The sequence below is a fragment of the Hippoglossus stenolepis genome, chromosome 23, assembly GCF_022539355.2.
Source record: "Hippoglossus stenolepis isolate QCI-W04-F060 chromosome 23, HSTE1.2, whole genome shotgun sequence".
Taxonomy (NCBI): Eukaryota; Metazoa; Chordata; class Actinopteri; order Pleuronectiformes; family Pleuronectidae; genus Hippoglossus; species Hippoglossus stenolepis.
The window spans coordinates 6,077,642-6,094,837 of record NC_061505.1 but is presented as its reverse complement, the minus strand read 5'-3'; the positions used below and the strand labels follow the sequence as shown (position 1 = coordinate 6,094,837).

The 17,196-nt window shown below is 44.5% G+C and overlaps 1 protein-coding gene across 1 annotated transcript; it reads right to left on the bottom strand.

The window, feature by feature from the left end:
* Positions 1-366: 366 nt before the first annotated feature.
* On the bottom strand, positions 367-16,623 carry acap1 (ArfGAP with coiled-coil, ankyrin repeat and PH domains 1). The gene is made up of 23 exons (XM_035148390.2): positions 15,879-16,623; positions 12,761-12,818; positions 11,740-11,859; positions 11,463-11,516; positions 11,236-11,294; positions 10,655-10,838; positions 10,273-10,317; positions 10,073-10,168; positions 8,797-8,871; positions 8,459-8,571; positions 8,260-8,311; positions 8,020-8,120; positions 7,765-7,876; positions 7,393-7,613; positions 7,243-7,312; positions 6,997-7,091; positions 5,201-5,394; positions 4,741-4,791; positions 4,378-4,559; positions 3,713-3,822; positions 2,525-2,635; positions 2,380-2,441; positions 367-1,063 (listed from the first exon to the last, which is right to left on the bottom strand). Exons 1-23 carry the CDS (start codon positions 15,929-15,931, stop codon positions 966-968), a joined length of 2,316 nt encoding a protein of 771 aa, XP_035004281.1. The 5' UTR covers positions 15,932-16,623; the 3' UTR covers positions 367-965.
* Positions 16,624-17,196: the final 573 nt, after the last annotated feature.

Here is a 17,196-nt window from a genome sequence, read left to right as displayed (position 1 = left end):
ACATACGAACGAGTATCATTCAAAACCTGAATGTAAACTTAGATTTATCACCTCCATCCCTGTCAGTTTGTTTGTATGTTGGCAGGATAACACAAAGAAACACTTAAACAAGTTCCTTGAAACTCTGTAGAAGGATGTGGTATGGGTCAGGGAAGAAGTCATTACGTTTTGGTGTGGATCCAGGTTTTCTGCTTCTCTGTAAAAAGAGACTTTCAACATTTTCTTTATTTGTGGATTCACCTCTAGAAGACTGATATCTACAAGTGTGTGTGGAGTTTAGTGCAGCTTAATTGAGTTTAAGGGGACTGTTGGGCCTTGGTGTTGGTGGTGATGGCTCTGGTAAAGTTTGAAACATTTAAAACAAACTTAAAAGTAAGATTCACTTTATTTGATGATACAAATCTCAAGTACCTCACGTGGTTTTTCACAAAACGGACATAAAGATCTTTCAAATGTAAAAATCTGCATACATTATTATTCAATGGATGATTAAAAAAACAAAACAACACCTTTTGAGTCCATTTCCAACAAACGTCTTCACTTCTCATGTAAAATGTGGAAGGAAATGGAGGAGGAACACAAAACAGATGTTTTTGGTTTAAAAAAAAACAAAAAAACAGATTTACTGGATTTAATTAGGAACTGTTGGCAGAGTGATGGCGTTACCCTCTGCTGGACATGAAGACACCTCACGCTGCTCTCATAAAGCTGCTCCGCCGTTTCCACTCCAACGCGATTGTTCTGCTCTGACGTGCTCGCACAAAGAATTGGCTGTTGTGTGTATGTGCCCCTCTGAAGTCAACACCAGCTGAGCTATGACGGAACGTGAGGAACGCTGCCAGGGAAGCGTGTGTGTGTGTGTGTGTGTGTGTGTGTGTGTGTGTGTGTGTGTGTGTGTGGATTTGAGTTGAGCAGGTTTGTCTGTACGTGTGGCGTTGCACACGGGAGGCTGAGGCAGCAGCTGGTTAGAACTTGGGGTCTGCGCTGCGGCGCTTGAGCTTCTCTGGGTTGTTGGAGGCCATGTGAGAAAAGTCCCTGAAGATGTCCTGGTACGTTTCGTCACCTGGGAGAAATCACAGAGGACGACATGAGCCTTAAAACCCTCACGTTTTTTAAAAGATGATCAAACATGCATGGACAAATAATCTTTTCTTGCTCTTTAACTCTTGGTTTAACGTACCTTTCTTTCCGAGGCACATAATGAGACACATCTGTGTTTGAAACTTAACATCTGTCCCTAAACGCTACATCAAGCTCAAGGGGATATATTTAATGTGAATGACTTTAAACTCCACCAGCTATTTCCTGAGTTGTAGCCCTACAGCAGGAAGCATGCAGCTGAACAAACAGAACTCACATTAGGGCATGCACGTGCACTGTACCTCTTAGTGTTCAGTAGGTGGCACACTCAACAAGCAGTTGACGGCCGGGCATCTCAGCGGGCAGAGGGCAAAAGGCACACGAGTGCGTTCGACAAGGACACACACACACACACACACACACACAACGACAAAAAGCACAGCACATCAGATACTGACCAGCAGTTGTTTTCAAGCAGACACAAGCCTCACGTTTCCATTCCTTCATGAGAGAAAGACCGAAAACAGGGATTCGAAAAAAAAAGAGAAGCCGTGACTCGATCATGAAAGAATGGACTCTGCAGCTTGACAAGGAGCCAAATGACAAAATGCAAACAACCCACTGTGAACCTGAAGCACAGAGCTCGTCCTAGCACCAGGAAGTTCTGATAAAATACAGAACATGGCTATAAAACTGTCAAAGCTCAAACTGCAGCACTATTCACAGAATAGTCCTTGAGAACCGAACCCAACTGAATTGAGCTTATAAAAAAACATTTGCACATATACAAATATCCCAAATACACATATCATAAAAACATACAGACATATACACACACATAAGCACACAACAGAGAAACATTGGAAACAACCACAACTTTCTGTTTCTGGTCTTTGGAGATTTGTGTGGATTTTCAAAGTGCAGGATGATGTGCGTTTGTAGCTCAAAGTGCATGTGGATGTGCATGTGAAGACAAACTTCACACAAATGTTCATTCTTTGTTTCCCGACATATCAATAAATCTGTTTTCATTCATGTCCTTTGAACAATCGTACCCCGTGTTGTGGCTTTTATCTTTCTGTTTTTAATCAAGTTTATTTTTTTCCGTTTCCTTCAAGATCCACAAGTGATGGTTCCAATCCCATTGCAGGTCGCATTTATATCCCCACTAGCCATCCCCCCCCCCCAGAGCCCAGCCACTGATGTGGTTCTTTATAGCCTGCAGGCTCTTTCTGGTGTGGGCCATCCCACCTCCACTCCCGACCAATACCCCCCCAGATCCCTGCCCCTTTGAGTGACCTGGTTGGCCGAACGCTCCGTCCATCTCCCGCATCTCCTTGTTCATCTTGGCGATCCGCAGCCTGAAACACGAGAGCATCAGTTAGAGGAGTCGCTGTTGTCCAAATGTCACGTCGGCGGTTTCTCTCGTCTCGGGAACACTCACAACGTGACGATGTCGGCGTTGGCGTTGTCCACGGCGATAGTTATGGGGTCTTTCTGGTTCTTGTCTTTGGCGTTGTAGTCCGCGCCTCGCTTCAAGAAGAGACAAACCAACCTGGAGAAAGAAAAGAGATGCATCAGAATAGAGTGTGAAGATTGTGTGTGTGTGTGTGTGTGTGTGTGTGTGTGTGTGTGTGTGTGTGTGTGTGTGTGTGTGTGTGTGTGTGTGTGTGGCTTGATTATGTGTGAAAACTGCATCTCTTCTTTTTTGTATTCGTTGAATCTTCACAATTCTTGCGATTGGGGTAGAAATACAAACAGAAATGTGCCGAAGCTCCTGTGGTTTCTTACTTCCTGGACTTATTTGGTCAAAAAGGGGGGAATCATCCTTCAGGACAACTCAAATATTCAGGAATCTCAGATTAGTTTGTCTCCATCCCTTTGCATTCTTGCTCCGTTATCACAAATCATGTTTTGTCGGCGCGCTGCAATCCGACCCCGGCCCGAGGAGATAAGAGCCAGTTTCCGCCTTCACTTTCTGATAAGCTGTGAAATACTTTCCATTTCCAAAACGTGTGTCAAACAAACTGTCACGTTCATGTCATAATAGTGTTTCTGCACAGCTAAAAATAGAAATCATGTCAGATGTCCTCAGTTCTTTAATACATCCAAAAGTGAAGTGTTACATTAGCGACAGCCGCTTGTTTCACTTCACGTTTTCCTTTACGCTGAGATTTTCACACAACACACAACGTAGAAATGTCATCTGGGCAAAGAGGGTGAATCTATTTAACTCTGTTGATGGATTTGGGCTCCGTGCCTGGAGGCTCCAATAGATTTTGTGTGAGTTTTATCTGCCCTCGTATTTCTCTCTGAAGAACGAACCTGTGTCAATACCTATTAATCACAAGATGTCAAAATGAAGTGGTAATTTAGCAGTTGAGACTTTTTTTGCAGCATAATTGCGATTTTGTTCTGTATGTTTTTTGTCTCACAGCTCAGTTCAAAGGTTCAAAGGTCAAACGGTACAGATAATGGAGGGATAGGTATCTGATTGTTGTTAGTCTGATAGCTTGTTTTATTGTCTCTTGAATTGCAAAATCTCTGAGAGACATTCCCTTTTGTCTTGGTCACGTCTCTCCCTCTTCGACATATGCTTGACAGCATGTGTGTGTGAGACAGTGCGTCGTACCCAGTGTGACCGAGGATGGTGCCGTGGTGCAGCGGTCCTCTCCCGCTGCTGTCGGCCTGGTTCACGTTGGCACCGTTCTGCAACAGGAACTCACAGGCAGCCAGGGCGTTCTGCTCCAAACACAACAACACGGTCATATATGCAAACAACTTCCCTTTACTTTCACCTACGGACCAAAATTATAAAACGCTGCTGGTGGCACCTACAGGGATAACTCACGACAGGTTTGTTATTCTTGGACTTGTCCCAGTTTAAAAAATGCCACGGTTGTCCCGAGGCTTTATCCCCCTAAGTTGCATGAATGAGCTCAGATATTTTTAGTGCAAAGTGTATTTTAATTGGTGGGTGGTGCAACAGGAAAGCTATTAGAGGTTTGTCCCCCAGTCGAGAGCACGGCTGTGTTCAACTTCATGACATCTACATCTTTGGTTTTGCTTGTGTAATAGTTGGAACTTAGGGAGAGCATCATTAGGGTTTATCCTCTGGGGATGTTAACTTTCCACAATATTAAATATTACTTGTTTTTAGATAACTACTTAAGTACAAATTGGCCTGCAGGTGGTGCTTGAAGCAAAGGTCAGAGGGGTTAACATCTTCAGGGTCCGTCCTCTCGAGTGTAAATATTATTGTGTGGATGTGGATGTGTAACAGTGGTTTCCCCTCACCGATGAGACGGCCTGTATCAGCGGCGTGCTGGACTCCTCGGCCCCGTTGACCCAGTTGACGTTGGCGCCGTGAGCCAGAGCGTCGGCCATGACGGGGAAGTTCTGCAGGGCCGCAGACCGGTACAGCAGCGCTCCGGGGTGGAGTCCGCTCAGGTCCTCCTCCTCTTCCTCCTCCTCCACATCTGAGGGAGGAGCGAGTTCATTTGTGTTGTTGTCAAAGGAGAAATGACGTTGAGACACATGATAGTGTAGCCATGACGATGACCTAATTTAATACATTTAATGTGGTATGACACATGTCCGGTCCATGTTAATCCCACTGTGTACATCTGTGTGTGTGTGTGTGTGTATGTTTGATCTTACTTTTGTGAGGGCTTGTATTATTCTTTTGGACGAGGTCACTGGGGGTCAGCCCTGAGGAAAGAGAGAGAGACAGTGGGTGTGTGTGTGTGAGAGAGAGAGAGAAAGTGAGTGAGAGAGAGAGCCATGATTACTGGTTTATCCTGCTGACTACCCCAAGCAAAACACACACACAGATCCAGCAAAAGCTGATAATCCTAAGACATGCTCTGCTGTGTGTCTTTACGTGTGTGTGTGTGTGTGTGTGTGTGTGTGTGTGTGTGTGTGTGTGTGTGTGTGTGTGTGTGTGTGTGTGTGTGTGTGTGTGTGTGTGTGTGTGTGTGTGTGTGTGTGTGTGTGTGTGTGTGTGTTTGTGACCATCAGCAACAGATGAACTCAGATGAAACCAGCCATGTGTTTACACTTTTATCAGCCCACATGTTTCACTTCCTGCCCCCCCTTCGTCTCGTCTCTCATCCTTTACCTGTGACCCGCGGCAGAGTGGCTCGGTTCGGTTTGGGTTTGAGCGGCGGCCGCTGCACGGTCCGGTCCTGCGTGGTCGTCCGGGTCTTCTTGCCGCTGGACCGCCTCTGCGGAGGGTTGCGGCCGGTCTCCGGCAGCTTTTGGATGAACTTCTTCTCGACATACTTTGATCGAATCCACGTCTCCTTGTCTGCTCTGAGGGGCAGAAAAAGACAGATCGGACAGAAAGAGTGTGAACAAGCTGAAGAGGAGATAAACTGACAGATGAGACAATGTAGAAAAAAACAAAAGGCGACAACATGCAGGGCTGTGTTTGTCAGTTTGTTTCACACACTCTGTGTGACTCCACTACTTGGTTGTGCTGCTGTGCAACAAGAATGTTAAACACAGGTCTATTGAGAACTGAGGTTGTATTTTCATCTGCATTTGCTTGTTAGTTTGCAGGATTGTGCAACAAACTACAGAATGAATTACAACACAATGTTGTCTCCCTGAAAGCCATTCCAGTTTAATTAAGTTATAAATTCAGCTAAAAATAAATCTATCTACAAATGTAAGCTTTCTATAACGTAAAGAATATTTAAATCCATGTGTATCAGCTGTGTATCATCACACAAGTCATATATATATATATATATATACACATTTAAAAAAATAAAAACAAATATGGCAAAAAAGTTATATTTAAAAATGTGAGTGAGACACTACAATGATTAAATAACATATGACAAGACTTCATGCAGCTTCACGACAAGTTTCCAGACTGAAGTTACGCTGTTAACCACGTGCATCGCGTACCTTTGGCACTTCCTGTCTGCTGCGACGCATGAGAGGAGAGAAGAGGAAGTTGAAAGATAAGTGTGAAGAGAGTTGTCGGCTGTGGAGAGCTGCAGCCGATCCGTTTTAATATTAGTGCAAAAACAAATATGGATTAAATCCTCTTTGTTGTGAAGCCATTGATAAAACAGCAGGAAGAGATTGATTCCTCAGCTCCGCCCATCAACACTGACATTCCAGTCCATAAGTACTCAGAACTCATTACTGCATTAAACATGACGACTCAGTATTCACTCACACACCCTTCTTTTAACTACAATACACGCCTGGGGAGTTCTGTGGCTGTGTCGTGCACAGTCGTGACGTTATTACGATGACACACACACACACACACACACACACACACACACACACACACACACACACACACACACACACACACACACACACACACACACACACACACACACACACACACACACACACACACACACACACACACACACACACACACACACACACACACACACACACACACACACACACACACACACACACACACACACACACACAAGGTGAAAACAACACCTGCCTCGCTGTCGGCACAGATACTGATGCAAGAAAATCATCAACGGACTCTAACCTCTGGGATGACTCAGCAGCTGAGATCGGAATGGTACCAGTACAGCTTTTAATAACGTTCATTTAAAATAAAAAGCTTTCATCTCTCGTAAAGCTTTTTTAATTTTTACTTTTATTTTTATATTTTTGATTGTTGTTTTATTGCTGCTTTATCCTCTTGAAATATAAAGTTTTTAACAAGCAAACAAGCGAAGTGATGAATACATTTTAATTCTTTGACCACATTAATACTGTACGATATATTATACACAGTATTTTTCATAATTCAGGCAACATCTGACTCAGTGTGCTAGGCTTGTGTAAACTAAACGGGCCGAGCAGAATCGGTGAAGCTGCCCTTTAGCGTCTGCAGATTGGATGGATATTGATGATTCGTACCTGGGACTGTTGGGATGTGGCTTCTTGATGGTGATCTCATCGATGCGCGCCTCGTAGATCCTGTTGATTACCGTGTTTCCTAATTCACACATCAACTAGAGAAATGAAGAAAAGAAACGTTTCACCGCCAATTGAGTCGAGTTTGGTTGAAGTGAGCTGTTACATTATGTGTCGCATAATCACTGGAGCGTTGTGTTAACACAGAAAAGGCAATAATGAGGTTGTGTAGTTAAAAGACTGAATTACCTTAACGAGCTCTGGCTCCCAGGAGTCCAGAGTGAGCGAGCGCACTTTGGAGAAATGGACCCCCAGGCTCCTGTTAAGGCAGCAGAACTATTAGAGCTCAAGCCAAGTGTGTGCATGTGTGTGCACGTGTATACTGTATGTGCACTCTACCTGTGTATTCCCGAGCAGACGATACAGAGCGTGATGCCCAGGTTGATGGAGGCCCAGTCGGGATTGGGCTCTCCGCAGTCGCAGCAGTGCCGGTTCCCCGGGATCGACTGAACCTCCTCCAGCGCCTTGTAGCCCCCGTTCACCTGATCTGCGCCTCCTCCGCCTCCTCCTCCTCCCCCGCTTAACAAATTGCCCGCAGACACCGAGCTGCAGCGCTGTCTCTGATAAACACACACACACACAGACACATAAAAGAGTGAGGGGACACACACACAAAGGCGAATAACTCCCACATAAAAAATTATTTATAGAAGATAATAATGTGTGTGTGTGTGTGTGTGTGTGTGTGTGTCTGTAGGTGTGTATTCTCACTGGGCTGTGTGTGTCCTCTCTGCACTCCTGAAAGGCTGAGGCGATGCTGTTTTGGACGGCAGTGATCCACGCTAGCTGCTGCCTCTCTGAGTCGGCCTGCAACAGACAACACCTACACACACACACACAGACACACACACACTGTAATCACCTCATTTCTTTCTGCAGGACCCTTTATCCCTGCGCACTTAACGCTGATGAAAACACACATTTATGCACGAGCGTCATTACGAACGTTCACTCATGCAAACTCACTTTGACGGGGAGACCACCTCAAAGCAGAAGCGCCTCTCGTTTTCCGCGCTGTGCTTCACTGTGCAGAGACGCAAGTCCTCCACCACAACTGTGGGCTGCTCCTGAGAGAGAGAGACGCAGACAGGACCAACACAGAGGTCAGACCGCGGCCGTGTGCTCGCTTACATGTGCACATCTGTCTTTAAATACATCGACATGTTCTATGACAGAGGCTTTTTAAAGAGGCCGTTTGAAATATACCTTGAATTTCTTCTGATAAACCAGCTGATTCTTTTGAATTGAGAACCAGCGTCTGGAGAGGAGAAAGAAAATGAAAAGGTTTTGGGTTCATTGTTGCTCAAGCGCAGACAGAAAAAGACAAATACTGGACATTTACAAATATTATTACTTCACAATACTGGGATATTTGGTTTCTTTTATGTCACAAGTGAACTTATACCTGCTCCAGGTCTTGAAGGCGTTGCTGGCTCTCTTGTAGAGGTATCCTTCCATGGCAATCCCATTAGCTGAGTCTGCATTGAAATCCATGATGGAGTCATCGTAGGAGACGTCCTGCGAACATTTTAGAAAGATGAAATAACAATCAATCAATCTGTCTGTACGACAGTATAAGGAACATGTGGAAGAAAAGAAAAATCTAACACTTTGGGAATAAAGTTGTAATTTTATAGAGATAAAAATATAAAAATAATTAAATATAAAGGAAGGGAGTGGAGAGCTGTAGTTGTAGGAGGGGCAGGATTTTATCTTGGGATTTGACCAAACTGTCTCTTTTACCTTTTTCTTGATGGCAGCGTGTCTCTGCTCCATGTCCCTCTTCTCTCTGGCTGCGCTCAGGACAAACTGGGTGTGCTGTTCAAACAGAAGTGGAGGGAAGTCACTCTCCTGATTGATTTTTCAAATGATTATTCCTTATATTCCTTGAGTTGAAATACATTTGTTAAGACTTAAACTAGAACTACAGTCCTGCAGCTGTATGCGTCAGTCAACCAGTGCAGTGTCCGTCTACATACATCTTGTTCCCACATTCATGTGAGGTCCCCGTGACCTTTGACCTTTGACCATTCAAATCCAATCTGTTCATCTTTGAGTCCGAGTGACAACTGGTGAAAAACTAGAGAAGTAAAGACAAATGTCAAATTTAAGGAAAACCGCTGAGAGGTTTTCCTTCTTTAAGGATTAGTGATCTGAGAACCTGTGAAATTCTCAAGTACAAGTACATGTTCTCGTTTTGTTCGATCTTTTCTGCCTAATGGGGAAACGCTCCCTTTTCTGTGTTTATGGTGAACACCCCGTGACGAACTGAGCAACGGTGCCACTGCTCATCTCTTACTCGTCCTTGTCTCTCCATCGCTCTGTCTCATCATCCCTGTTGTTTCCTGTCGAAACAGGAAGAGCTTCTCTGTGGTTTGATTTCGGCCACTGAGAGATGACACATCCTGTTTCATTTAGCGACAACTCCGCTCAACGGTAAATCTGCCGAAGTTCAAGGTTGACGGTGCCAACACTTTTGTTTTTTTTCCAAAGTGAAGAAGCAGGGATTAGCACACACACACACACACACACACACACACACACACACACACACACACACACACACACACACACACACACACACACACACACACACACACACACACACACACACACACACACACACACACACACACACACACACACACACACACACGAAATATTTCCTGTTGTTGCTCACTGTTTCCTGTCATGATGGAAGTGTGATGTCAGCTTGTGACTCCTCAGCCCCATCCCCCCACCTCATAAAAACACCATTTTATATCCTATCATTAAAAGAAACCATGTGGACAATTGTACACAAACATGCATGTAATATTTCTACTAAATGTGGTGAAAATTTGTCCATGCATTGTTGATTTATTTTGCACACACACACACACACACACACACACACACACACACACACACACACACACACACACACACACACACACACACACACACACACACACACACACACACACACACACACACACACACACACACACACACACTGCAGTCAGGCTCTATCAGTTACCTCTTCATTCAGCTTCTGTCGATACTCGTCCAGTTCTGACAGAGACTGGTGTCCTTGTTGGAAGAACTGGGCCTGAGACTCCATCAGTGACAACATCTGACAGGAAGCACGAGACGTTTACATTCAACTCTTTGACTTTAACATTTTGGAGCTACAGGCACAAAGAAATGGATTAAAAAAATAGGCCAGCGTGAACTCACTGCCATCAGAATGTCGGTCTTCTTCTTGGCCTCGATGACATTGATCTGGAACGAAAGGAAGCAGCGGTTTCAGAAAAACTTCATGTTTCCACAACCAGACACTCATCCAGGCTGTTTCAAATGACGAGAGACACAACCACAGAGCTGGAGAGGAGCCCCGAGGCAAACCTGTTATTATTCAAAACAGCAGAGGCACAACTCGGCTCTGTGTTTGTATACCTGGATCCACTGGTTATATGAAGGCTAAAGGCTCTGAAAGGTGTCATTAGTGCTGTGTAGATGCTGGAAGTCTTCAAACCTCTTTTGTTTGTAGACCAAATGTTCATATTTATGTTTTTAAGCACACACAAGTGAATGGATTGATGAAACTGTGATTTCTCACCTCCAGGACGTAGTCCAAGGCCTCGGACCGAAAGGTCCTGCGCGCGTTGAGCAGAGCGTTGCTCGCCTCGTCCACTTCGTGTTGCTTCCCCCGCGGGGCCTGGCCGTTTCTCACCAACGCCCCCTCCAGGGTTTCGCTGCTGCGCTCGAAATCCTTGCGCACATCCTTGAACCGACGGACATCTCTGAGGGGCAGGAAGGGCACAAGAGAGGAAAATAACTCCGGTTCATCCTGCTCACATGTGTATTCAATCTTTATTTGACAGATATGTTTGTGAAAGGGTGGGCGCACTAGAATATGCCTTGTAAATAGCGATCACATGACAACGGGAGGAAGCAGAGACACGTCGTAGAAACGTAGAGAGAATGTGTCTCTGGCTAAACATCCAATAGGAAATAATGACTCTTATAGTTTCCACAAAAGAGAGCAGAACGCAAGACAGAGTGTGAGGAGAAGGGAAAATGAAGGCTCATGCAGAGGGAGACTAGTTGGCAGATATGCAGGGGACACGGGTCGAGTTGTTAAAGGGAGAGAGGAGGCAAAAACCAAGAAAGGAGGCGTGATATAAACAGCTCACTCACTCTTTGACAAAGTTCTGCAGCTTAGTCTTGACAGACTTCTGTGTGGTCTCGATCACTTCCTGACAGGGTGTAGGAGACACAAGCACAACAACGGGTAAATGTCAAACGTAATGCTCGCTGCAATCTTGCTTGACCACATACTGCAGCGCTGATAAGCGTCACGACTGGAGTGGAAACTTTCTGTGCGAAGGCAGAAACTTTCAAACGCTCTCAACAGACAGACTCACCCCCTGTGCCTCCAAGATAACAGACAGCTTTTTGGAAATCATGTCCAAACACTCCTGCAGGACAGAGATTCAAGATTAGACTCACTCCAACAAATAAAGGTTAAACAAGAATAGTATGAAATATTCAGTATTGGACTCTCTTGCAATCTTAGAAGGGAAATAATGGTATATTTTGGCTTTCTTTGTGGATAGTGCGAGGAAGTGGAGACGCGCCGTCCATCTTTATATACAGCTTATGGTTGAACACTAAATGAGGGATAACATGAGCTCTTCTCACCTCCATCATCTTGTCCCCGGAGCACTGATGTCCCAGCTCCCGGAGGCCGTTGACGAAGCTCTTGCTGGTCTGGCAGTAGACTCTGCCGGCCTCCAGCATGGCCTGGCATTGTTTCACGAGCTGCGGGACGCAAACACATCACACTTGTCATCCTGAATACTCATAATCAGTTGTGAAAAAATTAAAAGGTAACGAGGAGTGAGTCCAGGAGACGTCACATTCAAGCAATGAAACAATCAGAGCGAGACGTTAATGAACAAAGCTATAGGAGAGGTTTTTACAGACTGGAATGTGATTTTAAAAACTGGATTTACTTACTGGGATGAGATATTTTACAGAGTGGAGGAGGCAGAACAAATTGTTAACACAACACTGACGTAACCGCGCCTCGTAAAAAGCAGGTCAAGCTGACGTGTGTTTTATTTCTGGCCATAGTGAAAAACTTTACTATGATTTGGGGATTTTTTGGTTAACGACGCAGCGAGGCTGGTTTTTCAGCCGGCGGGGAAATCTCTCTGCCTCTTTGACACTGAGGTCAAAGTTCACTGGAGCTGCTACAGAGTCTTGCTCAAGGGAACTCGCACAAAGCAGAGCTGCCCTAAGGGCTCGAACCTGGTTCATCCGGTTTGTCTAAACGACGGCATCTCCCTGCTGCTGCACTTTAATCACCCACATGTACAGGACTTACAATCTGTATCCATTCTTTTTAATGAACTACAGACCACATAGAAACCTGTGTTGCATAACGTTATAAATAATGTAGAGTGACGTATAAATATCAAATATCAGGGAACACACACAGAGCATGTGACCTCTCAAACAAACATAAAAACGCTGTGTGGGATATGTCTTATTGAATCGAAGCAGAACTTCTCTGTGTGCCAGGACAATACAAAGAGGAAGCAGCACCTACAGCTACTTCCTGTTTGATTCCAGGTGAATGTACCTCAACCACTTCACACCTCTCACTTCACTGTCTAATCACATGGGGAGTGTGTCTGTGTGCGTGTGTGTGTCTCACCTTCTCTAACCGCGTCTCGAGTTCGCTCACATCAGTTTGGACGACTTCAATCTCAGCTCTGAAACAGGAAGATTCACACAGAGTTTCACACGGGATCTCGGGTCAAAGGTCACTATACATACACGGTATCACATGAACCCTAGTGCGTTAAAACTCCTGCTGTCGTATCTTAATGACGACAAATCAGTGTCAAACATGTCGTCAGTTTGGCTGAAGTTGAAGTCAGTCAAAAGATGAGTCCTTTAATCATAAGTATTTGGGTCGTTTATCGTGTGTATGTGACAAACATTCAAAATCCTGCTTTGGTCTCTTTTACGTCACAGTTAATTCAATTTTTTTTGCAACTTTTGTTAGTTTTTTTGTTGTTGTTCAAAACAAGAAAAGGAAATTTAAGAGAAGGATTTCTTATCCAAATAAGGGATAAATAATAATATATAAACACAGTTATGTGAACTGTCCTTTTTTAATAATTGAATAAAATAAAATATATAATTTATAAGTTAAAAAGTGGCCAACAGGACAATTAATTAGTTGACACTCTCTCTTCTTCATCTTTAAAAAATCCACATCAATTTAAAAATACTTTTCACTCAACACTGTGTCTTGTTATTTTAAGCTTTCTATCGTCGTTACCAACGTTACTATGACTCAGTGCCACCACAGATTCCATGGAGGGGGCTATTTAAAGTCACGTGCATCTATTTATAGTCACTTCACAGCAATTTAGCTCGACGTCTTTGGTATTTTTAGAAACTCTGTCCCCTTGGTTAGAATTTAAAAAGCATCCCTGTGGCAGTTGAGCGCAGCCCGGGGACACCTCAGTCATGGGGCTGCTGTGTCGGGCCTGCAGGACGCCACACTGAGACGTTAGAGACAAACACCCAGTGTTGTTATTGCGCAGCGTCGGATTGATTGCACAGAAGAGCCTCAGAAATGTGTGTGCATGACTGTTTTTTGGTGAGAGAGTCAGTATCGTCCCTTCTCAAACCAACAGCTCAACTATGTGGTTTCCGCTGCCTTCCACCGACAGTACAGAGACACAGAGAGAGAGAGAGAGAAAAGAGAGAGAGAGAGAAAAGAGAGAGAGAGAGAGAGAGGAGGGCCTGGAGAGACAGTGAGTGTTTGTGTTCCTGTGTTTGTTAGTGCGGGGATGCTGGAATCAAAGCCTGAGGTCACGGCCTCTTGAAATGTGTCGGATAAGGAGGGAGGGAGAGATGGAAAGCCAGGGGAGGACGGGAAAGGGCATCAGGAGGCCACAGGGGGGGGGAGATGGGACGTTAAAGCGACACCTCCTTTTTCATTTCTCCCTGAACTGAGAGAGAGAGTACGAGAGCGAATTAGTTTGAGTTTCCGCCGGCGGTTCTCCCCGCAGAGCACACACTTCCTGTCTTCTCCTGTAGATCACCTCTGCACATCTCGCCTCACTTCCTGTCGCCCCCCCCCACCTCTCGCCGTTACCTAGCAACAGGAGGCAGCACCGTCGGTTCACTTTTCTGTCTGTCTGTCTGCTCGTTAGGGTCTGTCTGTCTCCTGGCCTTCCTTCTCAGTCCTTCTCCTCCCTTTTCCCTTCACCCCTCTGCTTCCCTAACCCTGACACGAGACCTCACCGCCGCAGCTGCCACGACTCAAACTTTCCACCACTGTGCGAGTCTCTTGAATCCAATACGGGCAACAGAGGCAGACGAAGGGAGGGAGGGAGGGGGTGGGGGTGAGAAAGTGAGGCCGAGACTCAGGGCTGAAATATGCCAAATCAGCTGGGGGACGACAGCAGCCACCGGGCCTCAGGCGGGACGCCGGAGAGCGATCAGGGCACACCCAGGCCCTGCCAAAGCGTCAGGAGCTGCTTGCATAACCAACTTAGTGACACTTCCCTTTTGGTTGCACCAGATGTTGATACTGTGTTGAAAGGAAGATTGAATGTGGCAGACACACACACAGAGAACTACAGTGACAGCTTGGTTAGGCACTTTCGAAACTTTTTGAAATACGCTGTTGAGCAATGGTGACATGAAGAATGTTTGAAATTCATGTTTTTAACACCGACATTACAACTTTTAACCTTTATTAAGATTGTTCTAATGAAATATTCTGACTTTCCAGGGCAGTAGAAGGTTCCTGTGGCTCAGTGACAGACTTTAATCAAACCTGGGATTTTTGCCCTGCAGGCCTGCAAGTGTTGTTCCCTCTATTGACCCCAAACACCTACAATGACATGACACGGCTTGACCCTGAAATACGGATTTCAAGCGCCACAATTGTATGTTGTTTGGAGCCTGAAAGGCCACAACAACACAATAAAAACCACCCTGCGTGACTGTGACTGTGAAGTGAGTATGTATCATGTTTTATTAGTAGCTTTAAAACAAGGGAACATTCTCCTTGTTTCCAACTTTTGGAACATTTAAAAACCATTTAGTTTTCATTTGAACAATCTTGTTGCATTTAACGTGTGCTTTTTATTTTACATGATCCATTTCAGCCACAGATTTCGACATGTGTCTATGTATGTTGTGTGTTTGTGTAGTGTGTGTGTGTGTTATTTGTCCCTGCTTGTATTGATGTTTCATTTATTTAACTTCACATGCTGCACATCTTGACTCCCTGGCAGAGGTGATATTGTATCTCAGTGGGACCTTCCTGGTTAAATAAAGGCTAAATTACAAAATTAATTATTAACACCTTTATATTTATTATCAGCACTATTAGTGTCATTACTACTCCTACTTACCGGTGCTACTGTTCATCATAACATCCCTATATAAGCATCATTATTCTTTATTATAATAACCAATCTGAGCAAATTATCACAGCTCTCTCTCTCTCTCTCTCTCTCTCTCTCTCTCTCTCTCTCTCTCTCTCTCTCTCTCTCTCTCTCTCTCACCCTGTGAACTGCGAGGTTTCTCTGTAATTCTGTAAGGTATCGATCTCACAATGTAAAGAACCTTGATATAATTTATGTTGGTATTTGATGCCAACCAAATAAAACTGAGTTGGATCGAAATTGAGATTGTGTCAACTTTCCTGGAACTTAATCTTAAATCGATAAATTGAATGAGTCACAGTTCCTAGTTACTCCATCATCACAGTGAGAAACGGGTGAAGCAGGTGAAACTCTTACCTGAATCGCGGGGAGTCTTTCAAACACTCCTCAAAGTCCAGTTTGACTGTCATCCTGCTCTGAGATATGACACCAACACCTGAGTGAATCTGTGGGGACCTCACTTCAGGAGGTGGTGGAGGTGAAGAGACGAAGAGCAGCAGCAGCAGCAGGAAAACACTAAACCTCCTCGGTGTTAACTCTCCACATCAGCAGCCTGGATCATCGTCGCCTTCCTACACGACTTGTCAGCGCGGATGAATGAGCGCAGGGGAGGAGGCGTGCGTAATTTCCATTTCATCCAGCAAAAAGCAAAAACAAAGTCAGGGCAAAGAAAAGTTTGATCAGAAGTAAAAAATATCCGAGTTGATTCCAATTATCCCAAGTAGAGGAGGCTGGAATCAGATGAGAGCCTGAGGAGTGGATGTGAAGCTGTTCCCACGGACGCACACTGGAGGAATAGTCTCTCTCTCGCTCTCCTTTACGCACACGCACGCACACAGGTCCACCCCCCTCCACTTCACAGCTCACATTTCCGGGTTTCTTCTCCTCACTCGTACACGCAAATTGTGGTTGTTCAAGTAGGAAACTGAGACCAAATGAGAGGTTGCACTTGAGAAAAACAGGCCTCTAATAAGTTTTCATTTGAATCCACTCGGTTGCGTCATGTCCAGATGAGGAGTTCAAAGACCTATAATCATTTGATACTTCACTTGGGCCCCTGGTGTGTGTTGTTGCCTGTTTGTGTGTGTATTCCACTCCTCCTTGTGAGTGTGAGGCTCAGACTCTGGGTGTGTATTCTTGTCTGGCAACCTTTTGTTTTGGTTGAGCTGCACAGAGGAGGCACTTTAAGCCCTTGAGCAGCTGGTAGGGAACACCATGCATGCCAAGAAACAAAAAGAAATAAAAAAGAAATAGATGAATAGTGATATGGGTTTGTGAGGTTGAAACTTTGAAATGCAAAGGTAATAATGTGACTTAATATAATGTTAAATATAAACCAAATATAACATAAATATATAATGACATAAATATGATTTAAAGATTCAGTGTTTAGAATTTAGTGACATCTAGTGGTGGAGTTGCATGTTGCAGCTGAATACCCCCAACCTCACGTTAGACATGACATACATGATATAGGCACAATAACAAGCCTTACACGACGGATGTGGGTTGTCTGGACCAATGCTACAAAAATACATGAATTAATTAATAGCAAAATCACGTTTTGGCAGTTCCAAAGAAAGAGCATTTCTATATTTATCCTCTGACGGAGACTCTACAGGTGTGACATGTTCTCTTTTTTTTTTGTTTTAGTAGTAGTAATTTTAAACTTTTG

Coding starts and splice junctions, on each gene's coding strand:
- acap1 (XM_035148390.2), bottom strand. CDS start 15,931: ATGACAGTCAAACTGGACTTTGAGGAGTGTTTGAAAGACTCCCCGCGA. Junction 4,792..5,200: donor CACTCTGCCGCGGGTCACAG/GTAAAGGATGAG, acceptor CTCTTTCCTCAG/GGCTGACCCCCAGTGACCTC. Junction 1,064..2,379: donor CGGAGCGTTCGGCCAACCAG/GTCACTCAAAGG, acceptor GATTTCTCCCAG/GTGACGAAACGTACCAGGAC.